This window comes from Lissotriton vulgaris, chromosome 9 (assembly GCF_964263255.1).
Source record: "Lissotriton vulgaris chromosome 9, aLisVul1.2, whole genome shotgun sequence".
Taxonomy (NCBI): domain Eukaryota; kingdom Metazoa; phylum Chordata; class Amphibia; order Caudata; family Salamandridae; genus Lissotriton; species Lissotriton vulgaris.
This window is the reverse complement of record NC_141697.1, coordinates 504,122,090-504,137,419: the sequence shown is the minus strand read 5'-3', so window position 1 is coordinate 504,137,419 and position 15,330 is coordinate 504,122,090. Positions and strand designations below refer to the sequence as shown.

Sequence of the window (15,330 nt, the reverse complement as noted above, 5' to 3'; positions counted from 1 at the left end):
AATACATGCATTTCTTTCTTCTTCTTATAAAAAAGTCCCATACATTTGATACATGGCGATCTAGGAATCAAATACATTTATGCAGCTTTATTCAGATTAATCTCAATGGTGATGAATTTCTAGACCCCATCTCTCCATATTAATCAACTTTTGTTCTGTAGTTCTAGTGATTACTGTCATTTTGAAATCGCAAAACAAGTATATAGTTAATACATGCATTTCTTCTTCATCTCAATCGTAGCACCTCATTTCTTACGATATCAAGGAGAACTATATACAAAAATTCAATACAATTGATACATAGCGATCTAGAAATTAAATGCATTTATGCAACTTAATTCAGATTAATCTCACTGATGAAGAATTTCTAAACCCCATCTCTCCATATTAGTCACGTTCTGTTCTGTAATACTAGTATTACCTCATTGCTATTACTCGGTCCTGGGTTTCTGGCAATCAAGGACTCCTTTTTACAGATGCTCATTGTATCAAAATAGAGTTAACTAGGTGGATTCTCTAATTTATACAGATACCATTTTTATCAAGATAGAGAGTTAACAAAATGGGTTATCTTATCATTCTATCCCATTCCTCCCGGCCATTTAGCCCTAGGTAGTAGGATTTAAATTTAGACATGTAAAATTGTTCCCTTTGTTTGCGTTTCTTGTTTAAATCACCCCCTCTAATGGATATTTAAATTTTTTCCAAGATGAACCATTTTATGTCATCCAAGCAATGTTTTTCAGAGATCCAATGTTCTACTAGAGGAGCATTCTTTCTCTGGTTTTTTACTGCCGAGCGGTGTTCGGTGAGACGCAAACGCATTTCTCGTCCTGTTTCACCAATATAGCATTTCTGACAGGGACAGACAATGATATATATTACATTGGATGTGCGGCAATTAACATGATCGTTCATCCAATGGACAATCCCATTAACTTCCAATTTATCAGTTTTGAGAATATTTTTACAGTGTGTACAAGACCCACACGGCAAATTGCCTCTAATCGGGGTATTGTTTAAAATTTTTTTTGTATTCCTGCTTTAGGCTCTCTGAATGTCTGGACGAGATGGTTTCTGATGGTTTTGTTTCTCCTGTATGCATAAATGGGCTTTGGTATGGGTGTCTCTCCTGTTTTGTTCAATGTGGACCAGTTTTTGTTGATCAAATTCTTGACTTTATTGCTAAAGCCATTAAAGTCAGATACCATAACAATCCCGCTGCTTTGTTCTTTGGTTCTATTGGGATTTTCAAAGAGGCTATCGCGGTTATAGTATTTTGCGCGTTTATACGCTTCTTTTATTAAGCGTTTTGGATAGCCACGTTGAGATAATTTGAATTTCAGTTTTTCTGCGTGTATCTCAAAACTTTTCCTGTCACTACAATTGCGTCTTATGCGCAAAAATTGACTAAAGGGAATCCCATCTTTTTGGCATCTGGGATGGTAGCTGTTATGATGAAGTAAGGTGTTACGGTCTGATGATTTCACATATAGTTCAACATTTAAGGTGCCTTCATTGTCATAAATTTTAATATCCAAAAAATCTACAGCACACTGACTCTTAGTGGAGGTGAATCTAAGGTTGAAATCGCCACAATTAAGCCAATCAAGGAATTTGTTTAGATCTTCCTCTGTGCCATCCCAGATGAAAAAAATATCATCTATGAATCTGGACCAGTTTTTTATATTCTCAAAAAAGGGACTCATTTCGTTGTATATATGTTGGGTTTCAAATTTGCCCACATATAGGCATGCCAGGCTGGGAGCACATGTTGCTCCCATACTGGTGCCTTTTATCTGACAATAATAATCTTTTTTGAACAGAAAAATGTTGTTTTTCAATATAATGTCGATGCACTCAATAATGAATGCATCATGGGCCGTGAGCTCACTAGATCCATTTCTCAGAATGTCCTCCATCATAGCCACCGTGTCCTGCTGGGGAATGTTGGTATATAAGGCTTCGATGTCTAAACATACGAGCCACTGACAGTCTTTGTTGAAGGATACTTCTTCCACCTTGGAAATCATATGCGTGGTGTCCTTAATATAGGATGGTAGCTTCGCTACAAGTGGTTGGATATAGTGATCCACGTACTTGCTGAGTGGTTCTGTGAGCAATTCAATTCCGGACACTATGGGGCGCATGGGGGGGTCCTCCATATTTTTGTGGACCTTAGGTAGCCCATAGAGGGTAGGAATTTTAGGATGATCCTTAATTAAAAAGTGGTATTCTTCTTCACAGATGATATTGTCTTCCTTAGCAAAGGTCACGGTGTCTCTGACCTTTTTTTAAAGATTTTCCCATTCTCTGGTGCTACTGGGTTTGTAGTGTGATCAATTATCTAATAGGTTTAACATTCTTCTTTCATAGTCTTCAGTTTTTAAAACCACTATACTTCCACCCTTGTCCCCAGGCTTTATAGTTATCTCCTCACATGTAGACAGGTTTTTTAATGCCTCTCTTTCTAGTTTGGATAAATTATTGTTTGTCCATACTTTTGTGTCTAACAGTTTTTCCAAACCTATTGTCACGGTTTTTTCAAAAGCATCTACTTCTTGTCCTACCATACCTATATTGGGTGTCCACGTAGATGGTGGTTTAAGTCCTGTCTTCTCCAACCATTCCTTCACAAACATTTCAATATTCTGATCCTCCACTTTCTCAGGGACCCCAACAAGCCTTACATTAGGCCTCCTAGATCTACTCTCCTCTTTTTCGAAATGATCCATGAGAGTAGCCATGTCTTTCTCTGGTGTCTCACAGCACTTTGTGAGTTCTTGATTCACCAGGTGAGTCGTATCCAGTTTCAGTTCTGTGTCATGGACCTTCTCTGTTATTTTCTTGTGGTCTACCCACAGTTTGCCGACTTCATTCACTGTTGATGCAATTTGCGCCTCCAAAGCCTGCTTAGTGTCCCTGATAGCAGCAAGGATGACTGCGTTATGCACTGCAAATGAGCCTTCCTCAGTGTCCATAGACAAACCCTCTTCTCCTTCAACCTCCACAGGCATGTCTGATGATTTGATCTTTGCCACCTTCGGCTCCCCATATTTTCCCAGGCGGTGGTATGGCGCGCAGGTAAGGGGGCCCTCGGTCTGTCCGCAGGGTCCGTTGAGTAACAGCACCTCACCCCACAGGGCTTGGTGAATAAGTCTCTATTGCCTAGCTATGGCTGTCTCAGTGGACTGCACTGCCCCCTTCCCATTCATTAGTACCTCTAGCAGTGTGTTCCCAATGTCCCAGTCGGGTGTGTAAGGAGATTACTGAGGGTTCATCTATGCCACCAATCAGTTCTCCATAGAACGTGATGGCAGGTGACTGCGCACTGCTCTATGCAGTTCTCCAATCTCCAGCAGTGCTTCCTGCCATTTCCTCGTAAATCAGGGACTGCAGCTGCCCAGTATCACTGCCCAGCTGCATAGTATCCACAATCAGGACAGTGTGTCAGGACCCTGATATTTTGGCTCTCTTAAGTTCCTCAGAAGCAGTTCACTAGACCCACCTTCCAGCACCACTTATTCCCCACTTAGCACGTTTGACTAGACCTGATAAGGTGAGTTTCAATAAAAGCAATAATTAGGAACCAACATCATCATTCCACGAAAGAAGCAAAGAATGGCTGACATTCAAGTAAGAAGCTTTTATAAACAGTTGGGCAAGAAGGCAAGTTACAGAACAATAACAGGAGCTACAGCTCTAGCCTCACTTGAGTGATCAAGTTTCAAATGACCATGAACATCATTATCCAATTCACATGAAAAGTTTCTTGAAAGGCAAATCACAGTAAATCTCACAGCATAACAATATAAAGTTTGACTTCTGAATGTCTTTGGTTCAATTCAATACTATTGCCACTCTGTTAAATTCACAGCACTGACTGAAACAATCCCAACGAAGATTGAATGAGAACCAAGTTCCTTGACACCTTTAAAATACAGTCTCGTCACAAAATGTAATAGAAGTAAACGAACAATCCAGCAAAGTCTGAATTCAGCAGAACAAATCAAATAACTTCGTTCGAAAAGCCAAAGCTAATTAAGTCGCTTGGGAAACGCCCTCGCACGTTGTCTGACCAACGCCCTTGAAGAAATCACCAGCCGGTAACTCAGGACTTGGCACCAAGAACAGAAAAGGATTAATCCTACCTGCGTTTTCAGCAAGCGGATATTCGTGGTAGATTACTACCATTCAAGGAATCTGGAAACTGGAACAGCGGAGGAATCCACAGCACGGGAGCGAAGACAGGAAACAGGAGACCTCCAAACTCGGGAACCGGCAAAGAGTAATCCGCACGGAGACCTGGGCGTGGCTCCTTTTATAGTCCTGGTTGAAGGTACGGTGGCTGCAGAGGGAAAAAAGACCTCGGCAGCAAATTCGAACAAGACCTTCAAAAGCCCTGGGGCCAACAAGCATTGGTAAAGAAAGCGGTAACGCGCAAAGAACTACCAAGCGAATGCAACAAGCATTGGCAAGAGGAAACAATCCAAACGGGCACAGACATAGTTCAAAGAAGCATTGGTACAGCACAAAATAAATACTTTGAATACTTTGACACCATAATTCACATAAAGCGAAACCAGCAGTGCATCAGAGAAAACAGGATACATAAGACAGTTACAATAGGGATCCTGACAGTGCCCCCCAACAAAAAAGGTGACACCTCCCCCTGAGGCTCAAAAAAGGGAGACTGGGTACTTGGCATGAAACAATCGTAGTAAACGAGGAGCATGAACGTCCACCTCGGACACCCAAGAATCCTCCTCAGGACCGTAGCCCCTCCAGGAAAGCAAATACCAAAGCTTCCCTTTGACACGTTTACAATCCTTAATACAACGTACTTCAAACTCATCCTGGCCTTTCACACGTAAGGCCGGAGGACGAGCCCTCTTTTTGGCCGTTGCCTTTTTCAACAGAGAAACGTGAAAAACTGGATAAATCCTCATGCCTTTTGGAAGGAGAAGTTTGTAAGTCACAGGATTTACACACTGAATTACTTTGTATGGACCAATGAACTTCGGGTGGAATTTATAACGGCTCCTGAACTGAAAGTTCTTTGTAGAAAGCCAAACCACGTCCCCTATGTGAAGATCTGGACCCTTCTGCCTTTTTCTGTCTGCAAACCTTTTGAAGGAGGCTTTAGCTTTAAACACATTAGTCCGCAAGACCTTAGTAACTCGTTCCATTTCACGGAAATGTGAATCCAAAGATGGTATATTGGTTTTAGGATGAGCTAGGAGCAAAGGTGAGAAATGGGGATGTCTGCCATAAACAGCAAAAAATGGCGACAAACCAGTAGAGGCATTTTGTAGATTATTATACGCAAATTCAGCTTCCCATAACAGAGCTAACCAGGAACCCTGCTTTTTGAACAAAAAACATCTCAAATATTGTTTCAGGATTTGGTTAACTCGTTCAGTCTGCCCATCTGATTCAGGATGGAAACTAGTGGAGGTGTTAGTTTTGATGTGGAGAGCAGAACACCAGGCTTTCCAGAACTGCGAAATGAACTGTGATCCACGATCTGAAGTTATGGACCTGGGAAGACCGTGCAAACGCACCACACGTTCTAACAATAATTGAACTAGTTGAGAAGAGGTTGGAAGTTTAGGGCAAGCAATAAAGTGAGCCATCTTAGATAAACGATCCACTACCACGAGAATGGTAGTCATACCCTTTTCTTCTGGTAAGTCAGTTATGAAGTCCATTGCAATGTCCTCCCAGACTTGTGTCGGGGTGGGAAGTGGAAGCAGAAGACCTTTTTTACGACCATGTTCCCCTTTTGCTTGAGCACAAACATCGCAGGCTTGTATGAACGAAACTACATCCTTACTCCAAGTTGGCCACCAGAAGTTTCTTTGTAGAAGTTCTTTGGTTTTTGTGATCCCAGGATGACCTGCCAAATGACTTTCGTGACACCACTGCAATACCTGTGTTTGTAACTTTTTAGTTGGAACAAATAAGAGATTGGAGTAAAAGGGTAAATTCTGATGAATAGTTCTTTTAGGCCCTTCTTGGACCCAGGATAATAGAGTTGGTATTGGCATAGCTTGTCTTATTTGCTGAAAGAAAACATCGGACATTGTGGCACCTATTACTTGACCTTCTGAAAGCATATTTGTGGGCTTGGGATCTTGAGGAACTTCATCAGTCTTGTGATCGTATCGAGATAAGGAATCTGCTTTATTATTTTTTGTGCCTGGTCTGAAAGTGATGATAAAATCAAACTCTGCAAAGAATAATGTCCAGCGAAGCTGCCTGGGAGTTAAGGCCTTGGCACATCTCAGGAACTGGAGGTTCCGAGGGTCTGTGTAAACTGTCACAGTATATTTAGCCCCTAACAGGTAGTGGCGCCATTCCTTGAAAGCATAACGAATGGCCAAGAGTTCTTTCTCTGCGATGGTATAGTTGGTTTCTGCAGGCAAAAATTTTCTAGATAAAAAGGCTATCGGATGCAGTTCATTGGTGTTTTGATCTTTTTGAGATAAAATAGCCCCAATTGCGAAGTCAGAAGCGTCGGCTTCTACGATAAAGGGCATCTCTGAATCTGGATGTCGTAGAACAGGAGCTTGAGTAAAGGTTCTCTTAAGAGTTTGAAAAGAAGAGTCTGTGTCGGTGGTCCAAATGAATTTAACATTCTTCCTTAGAAGCTGGGTTAAGGGTGTGGCCAGGGTTGAAAAATTCTTGATAAAACGTCGGTAAAAGTTAGCAAAGCCTAGGAAGCGTTGGATATCTTTCACCGAAGTTGGAATTGGCCAGTCCAGGATTGCCTGGATTTTCCTTGGAGCCATAGTGATCCCAGATGGAGAGAGGATAAACCCAAGAAATTCAACCTTGGTAGTATGGAACTCACACGGAACTCACACTTAGACAATTTGCAGAACAAACCATGGGTTCTTAAGGTGTTCAGTATAATTTTGACGTGTCGTATGTGCTCTTCTGTTGAAGTTGAAAAAATTAGAAGGTCGTCAATGTAAGCTATGACAAACCTATCTAAGAAGTCTCGTAGGACATCATTGATGAAAAATTGAAAGGCAGCCGGAGCATTGCATAAGCCAAAAGGCATTACACAATACTCAAAGAAGCCAAAGCGAGTTCGGAAAGCTGTTTTCCACTCATCGCCTGGTCTGATACGTACCAAATGGTAGGCACCTCGCAAGTCGAGTTTCGTAAAAATTGTGGCTGAGCGCACTTGATCAAGAAGTACCGGGATCAAAGGTAAAGGGTATCTATTCTTGATAGTGATGTTATTGAGGGCCCTATAGTCAATGCAGGTGCGCAATTCTCCATTGCTTTTAGGCACGAAGAAGAGAGGAGAGGCTGCTGGCGACTTGGAGGGTCTAATAAAACCATTTTTCAGAAATTTATCAAGGTAATCACGAAGATGAGTGTTCTCCAGTTCGGTCAGGGCATATATTCTGCTACAGGGTATTTTGGCACCTGGTACTAGGTCAATGGCACAATCATAGTCTCTGTGTGGTGGTAGAGTTTCGGCCTTTTGCTCACAGAAAACATCTGTGAACTCTTCATATATGGAAGGTAAGTCTATGTCTTGTTCAGCAGCTGTGGAGATATATAGGGCAGAGGCTGAATGCAGGAGGGTACTAGGAGAGCCCTTTGAATCTTTTTCTGGACTGTCAATACATTCTTGTTTGCACCAAGAGGAATTGAAATCAACTGAACGATCTACCCAGTTGATAACTGGATTATGCAGCGTCAACCAGGGGATGCCCAAGATAACTCCAAATTGGGGTGCATCAATTACATCGAAAGATATGGTCTCTTGGTGTCTTCCAGAACCTTCATTGCAAACCATAGTAATGGGAGTGGTACAGTGAGTGATCATTCCAGAAGTTAGCTGAGTTCCATCGACTGCATAGACGACTTCGGGTTTTTCTTTCGTGATTACAGGTATGTGTGTTTTTGCAATAAACTTGGAGTCAATAAAATTTCCGGTGGCACCAGAGTCAATCATCACTGCCACCATAATTTGTTTCAAATTGGGCAAGCTAAAGAAAACATTCAAAGTCAAATGAGGCACCATTAACTGTAAGGTATTTGCAATTGACTGTTCAGGAGGGGATAGCCAACTCGAAAAAGTCTCCTGATCCAAATTCGAGTTCTCTAGTTTTCCGACTTTATTTCCTTTTTGTCTCGAGACCAAGAGTTCTTAAGTTTTAGCGAACATTCCCTAACGAAGTGCCCCTTTTTTCCACAATAGAGGCACAGTCCATTTTTTCGCCGAGTCTCTTTTTCTTCGGATGTTAAGGGTTTCCTTAGGCTTCCGATTTCCATGGGCTCAGTGGATTCTGAGTTATTTGGATGTGACCTTTCGTTGGCTCTAGAAAAGATTCGGACGTCAGTTTTTCTTTTGTCACCCTTGCGATCAGCTACTCGATGGTCCAAACGAAGACTAAGAGCTATAAGATCTGCACAAGTTCGAGGCTGAGGATCAATTGGTGCTATAAGGTCTTTCAATTCATCTTTGAGCCCTTGATAATAAAGAGCCGTCCTTTTAGCCTCTGGCCAATCAGTCTCTGCTACTAGGCGGTTGAATTGAGTAAGATAGTGTATTAGTTCCTTGTTTCCTTGTCTTAGTTCTAGCAGTTCTCTATCAGCAGACCCTGTTATAGTACGTCTATCAAATATCCTTTCAAATTCACGTTTAAACTGTACCCAATTGTATAACAGAGGATCATCCGCTTGCACCAAAGGAACTGCCCACATAGCTGCGTCTCCACTCAGAAAAGAAATCAAAAAGGCAATTCGAGATTGAGCATTTGGAAATGAAGTTGGCTTAACCATAAAATGTAGCTGAACCTGGGTTAAGAAGGTCTGGAATTTGTTAGGCTCCCCAGCGAACCTCTCAGGCTGGGCCAACGGAATAGTGGTAGGAACAGTTACTGACACAGAGGGTGATGAGCTAGCTACATTTGCTTGGAGATGGCCTAAAGACGGTGCAGAGTCTATGCGTGACTGTAAGTGAGTTACCTTATGAACTAAAGCTGCAGTTTCATTTCTACTAACTTGTAGTTCAGTCTGCAAGTTCCCTATCATTGCACACAGGTCATTCATGGTGGCTTCCATTTGGATGCTGCTCGGGAGGAACTAAATTCGTGGGCGGATTATTCTGTCAGGACCCTGATATTTTGGCTCTCTTAAGTTCCTCAGAAGCAGTTCACTAGACCCACCTTCCAGCACCACTTATTCCCCACTTAGCACGTTTGACTAGACCTGATAAGGTGAGTTTCAATAAAAGCAATAATTAGGAACCAACATCATCATTCCACGAAAGAAGCAAAGAATGGCTGACATTCAAGTAAGACGCTTTTATAAACAGTTGGGCAAGAAGGCAAGTTACAGAACAATAACAGGAGCTACAGCTCTAGCCTCACTTGAGTGATCAAGTTTCAAATGACCATGAACATCATTATCCAATTCACATGAAAAGTTTCTTGAAAGGCAAATCACAGTAAATCTCACAGCATAACAATATAAAGTTTGACTTCTGAATGTCTTTGGTTCAATTCAATACTATTGCCACTCTGTTAAATTCACAGCACTGACTGAAACAATCCCAACGAAGATTGAATGAGAACCAAGTTCCTTGACACCTTTAAAATACAGTCTCGTCACAAAATGTAATAGAAGTAAACGAACAATCCAGCAAAGTCTGAATTCAGCAGAACAAATCAAATAACTTCGTTCGAAAAGCCAAAGCTAATTAAGTTGCTTGGGAAACGCCCCTCGCGCGTTGTCTGACCAACGCCCTTGAAGAAATCACCAGCCGGTAACTCAGGACTTGGCACCAAGAACAGAAAAGGATTAATCCTACCTGCGTTTTCAGCAAGCGGATATTCGTGGTAGATTACTACCATTCAAGGAATCTGGAAACTGGAACAGCGGAGGAATCCACAGCACGGGAGCGAAGACAGGAAACAGGAGACCTCCAAACTCGGGAACCGGCAAAGAGTAATCCGCACGGAGACCTGGGCGTGGCTCCTTTTATAGTCCTGGTTGAAGGTACGGTGGCTGCAGAGGAAAAAAAAAGACCTCGGCAGCAAATTCGAACAAGACCTTCAAAAGCCCTGGGGCCAACAAGCATTGGTAAAGAAAGCGGTAACGCGCAAAGAACTACCAAGCGAATGCAACAAGCATTGGCAAGAGGAAACAATCCAAACGGGCACAGACATAGTTCAAAGAAGCATTGGTACAGCACAAAATAAATACTTTGAATACTTTGACACCATAATTCACATAAAGCGAAACCAGCAGTGCATCAGAGAAAACAGGATACATAAGACAGTTACAATAGGGATCCTGACACAGTGGGAGGTGAAAGAGACTGTAGAGCGTGACCTTCACCCGCCAGCTCTTTGGGCTCACTCCTAAGTAGGGCACCCCACCTCCAGTTTTCCTCCGGTCTATGTAAACCAAGTGTTCCTCCACCTGGATATGTCCTCAGGTACTGGGACCCAGCCAGCAGCCGCAGAACATCACATTTGTCAATAGCTCAGGTCAGGGGAGGGAAGAAGAAACCACCAAACATGACCTTCACCCGGCCAGGTCTTCAGGCCCGCTTCCATTAGTGGTGCGCCTCCACCTCCGGTTCTCCTCCGCTCTGTGCCACTGAGTGTTCAACTACTCAAATATGTCCACAGGTGCTGGGCCTCAGAGATATCGGTGCCAACAGCCCCAGAATGCTGCTAGTCTCAATCAGGGCAGGGGAGGTGAAGAGGACTGCTGGCCATGATTCCTGCCTCGCGGGCCCAGACAATTTCGGCACCCTCTGCTCACCTCCGGGTGCCGCTCCTCCTCATTTCACTTGTGCTGGAATCCACCAGCTGTACAGATCCTTGGGTACTTGGCCACTGTTCCCTTGATCGCAGCCGTCCAAGTGCCATTTTGGACGTATCTCACCTGCCGCAGGCAGCTCTGTTAACAGGGATTATAAAGTTAGGTGGGTGTCGACCAGCCGTCAGCACGGCTTTGGCCACTCCCCCATCCCCTCCGATGCCTGCCCCACCAGCACTGCTGGTATCGCCAAGCGGGCAACAGGATAATCGTCTCTGGGGCCTCCCAGACAGCAGGAACTCAGCCAAGCATGTCCGCCATCTTTGCCTACTAGGCCACACCCCATCCCAGGAGAGTTGGCATTAGACAGCTAGTAAAAACATGCACTTGCCCACAGAGGGTCTTTCAGTGAGGAGGCCAGTTTTGCAGACCTCCTCACCACTGGTGGGCTCCCATAATAGACCTGTTAGTTACTCTTGAAAACACAAAATGCCAAAACATATCCATCAATTACCCACACCCATAATTCATGGGCAGTGCACCACGGACAAACGGGTCAGGGATATTTGCCTATGCCTTTTCATCCCTCCCCATCATACTGTATGTGGTCTTGAAGATGAGGCAACATCCCATGACTCTAATACTAGTTGTGCCAACCTGGTAAGTTAGCCCTGGTATTTAATGCTTCTCAAGATGTCAGTTAGTCCTCTTGAGAAGCTTCCTGTCAAGCTGGACTTTCACATTCAGCATCAAGGTAACTCACCTGGATCCCAAACAGTTCAATCTGGCAATTTGGATCCCAAACAGTTTAATCCTGCAATTTGGTACCTAAGATGCTAGAGCTTAGCTACCTTACCCTCCCACAGAAACCCACTACATGTGCTTGTTATGCAGGGAAGTGGAGAAAGTTCAAGCACTGCTGCATTTTTAAACAGGTGTACCAATTTACAGTCTCTGTGCAGGAGTTTGTTTTCTATCTTCTACATCTTTTCAAGGCAGGCCTAGCTTACACTTCCATTCAACTACACCTATCTGCAATTGTACCATATCTCCATAACATCACAAATCTATTTTCAGAGTACTGGTCATTAATGTTTTTATGGAAGGTTTAAAAAGGGCATTTCCACCAAAGATAGCTTCTGCACCTGATTTGAACCTGAACGTAGTACTCATGTAACTTATCGACCCACCTTTTGAGCTTCTCCACCCATGTGCCGTACAGTTTTTGTCTTGGAAAAGCACACTTACTAATTGAAGTTATTTTTTTCCTGTCGATTTGTTGTAATTATGTTTTGTGGTTTTTGCTATGCTGTGTTTCTTAAGAGAGTTTGAATGGACAACGTAACTTTTTTGACCCCCTTTAACTTTTTGTCCTTTCACGGGATAGAAGGAAATTTGGCATGCGAAACCTTAACCCCTTGCATTTGGGCTGTTCAAAATTTCATACAGATTTGACTAGCAATGTCAAGGTTATCCAAGAAATGTGTTTTCAATGAAAAGAGAAGTTGGATCATAACTACAGAGTCACTCTTGCTGCCTTAGACCGACAGATAGATAGATAGATAGATAGATAGATAGATAGATAGATAGATAGATAGATAGATAGATAGATAGATTGATAATATGACCACATGATTTGTAAATGTTATAACAAGATTTCGATTAAGCATGTTTTTTAGCTAAAACAAGTATATTAATGTATTTCAATACAATACTTTCTTTAATTTTCTAAAACCTATATTTTTTTGCTTTTTAATTTAGGGTGGCTTGTTGTTGCAAAAACATTTCTTGGTCGTTGTGTTAAGGCTTCTGATAAAAGGCCCATCACTCAATCAAACTATCGTCCCGCTAATTCAGTCTTCCGACCCCGAAGAAGTGCACAAAGTTCTACATCGCTCAACAAAAATGGTATTGAAGTAATCTTTTTTCATTAAATAAATTTGTGTAGCCTTTCTTCAAATTAATACTTTTTTATCTTATCTGTTAGTTTTATGTCATCATCTATCCTCTGCATACTTTAATGCCCTATTTCTTTAACAGTTAATGGAATTATGATTCAGTTTTTAATGTATGCAGCTTTAAAATATATTATTATTGCCGTGTAGTATTGCAGATTGCTACTACCAGCGGAAGCTGTAGTGTGATGTTCAGAATGGAAATGGTACACTCTCAAATATTTTCTCTAGTCTTCCTTTTACCCTCTACCCACCGACAAAAAAGTCATCAGAAATTGAAAATATTCCATGAAACATGCCATTGATAGAGTCTATCAATCAAGGTGAATGCATCATTGAGTTTTACCAAAGGGACGACCTAACTCCGAAAATTAAAAATGGTCAAGAAACTTAGTTTTTCGATCTCGCTTGCATGAATGAGTACGTAAGACTCTACAACTTCAAAATGGTGACTTTGGCCTACAGATTTGGGAGGAAGAGTGAATTGTGCCATTAGGCACACAAGGCTCTAAATACTTCACAGACAAACTATTGATATAATATGTCTTTTCACCATAGTAATGAAATCGAGACATAATATTATTTAATAGCGTTACGTTGAAAGGATATCATTTGGGCAGATACCTCTTTTTAGTTGTGCGCAATATTAATATTGAAATATACTCCTTTATTTATGGGACCTGTTTTTATCACTTTTTATGCTTCGTGGCTTGTCCCTGAAATATGCGTAAACTTCAATATTTATTGTAAACTATGGGAAAGCTTAATCTGGATAAAACAATTTAGAAATTATCTACGTGCTTTCTTCATAAAATCTGAGTTGTGTCTAGTTCGGCTATGGCCACGGTGGGATACGCATGTGCTGGGTGCTTTATATAGTCCCTACACATTAGTAAATGCATACCATTTCAAGTAGTGCACCAGACATATTTTTTGCAAATTGAATAATGTAGTGTCAGTGCATGTGTTGCTGTAAAACATAATAAAAGGTATTACTGTGCGGAATAGGGATGTGTTTGTGTGGCAATGTCAGGTACAGTGTTACAGAGGGAAGTATTTTTAAGCTTGTTTCTTATGAGAGATGTTGTGGATGTTAATGTAAGGCTGATCAAGATTTCAAGGGATGTTATGGTAAGGGGAGGAAAGCAATTTCAGCATAGCCTTCCATGGAGCAAATGTTACCACTGCATCTTTCATTGCCTGAGGGAGCACTGAAGTGTCACTTTGCCTAGGCCGCAATAATCTGCAGAGCCACAGACTGAAAGAAGAGCCAGATCAGGTATTTGTTCAGTTATGTAGGTCACAAATGAAAGCACACTTCTCATTCTCAATCAGTAACATTTTACCAAATCGCTAAAAATTATTATATAAAGCAGCCCTTTTGAAATATCATGCTAACTGTGCATCAGCTAGAGCTGAATTTGCCAAAACAACCATTGAGAATGCTCAAAATCAGCCCAAAGCACTTTTCAAAATAGTACAGGAACTCTCTGGCTCATCTTGCCAACCGAAAGCCCCCTCCCTGGACTCTGCACAGTGCAATGCTCTGGCTGAATTCTTCATAAACAAAATTGACAAAATATATGAAGAGTTCAAAGATTCAACCTCTTCCCCATCAGTCCCGAATTCCCCGGTAAGCATGTCAAACTGTGAAAATGCTAGTACACACCCTTCCTTAGGTGTCCCCCCTCAGCATCTAGCCAACTGGGACCCCCTCACCCTGTCTTCATTGCACAAAATCATAAAAACTATCAAATCTGGCTCCCCCCTTGACCCCTTTCCCCCCCAAATCCTCCTTTCACTCGACACCCCCTCCCTTACGCTCATTTTAGAGCTCCTGAACTCTTCTTTAAGAGATGCTAAAGTCCCTAAGGCATGGAAACATGCCATGGTTTCACCTCTACTGAAGAAAGCCACCACAGATCCAAACGACGCCGCTAACTTCCGTCCAATCTCGCTGCTACCCCTATTCTCCAAAATCTTGGAGAAACATATTGCCACCCAACTCACTCACTTCACAGAAACCAATCACCTCCTTCACACATCCCAGTCGGGATTTAGGGCAGGCTTTTCAACGGAATCTACACTACTTGGGGTTTCCGAAACTATACGCTGGCAAGTTGATGAGGGGGAGACCGTGGCACTCATCTTACTCAACCTAAGTGCGCATTCGACACGGTCTCCCATACCATCCTCCTTAACACCTTGCAAACCTGTGGCATTACTGGACCGGCCCTGGCATGGCTAAAAAGTTTCCTCTCCGATAGAACCTTTCAAGTCTTCTCCTCCACATCCTCTTCCAAACCTCACAATTCACTATTTGGGGTTCCCCAGGGTTCGACACTCAGCCCCATACTATTTAACTTATACATCAGCCCCCTTGCAACCTTAGCCGAAAAATCTGGGTTGACGATCTACTCATACGCTGACGACACCCAGATTGTCTATTCACTTTCGGCGAATGCACACTCCAACCCGCCCTCCCTCCATTCAGGCCTTAATAACATTGCCAAATGGATGTATGAGAACAAACTAAAACTCAATGGAGGAAAGACTGAACTGCTTCTGTTTGGGAAAC

At 42.3% G+C, this 15,330-nt stretch overlaps 1 protein-coding gene across 1 annotated transcript in view; it reads left to right on the top strand.

Annotated features, from left to right (window-relative positions):
- The window catches only part of LRRC9 (leucine rich repeat containing 9), a 719,638-nt gene that overhangs the window by 319,161 nt on the left and 385,147 nt on the right, over positions 1 to 15,330 (top strand). The window contains exon 14 of the mRNA XM_086937964.1: positions 12,559 to 12,705. Within this exon, the coding sequence (XP_086794090.1) occupies positions 12,559 to 12,705 (147 nt within the window). The remainder of the gene's footprint in view (positions 1 to 12,558; positions 12,706 to 15,330) is intronic.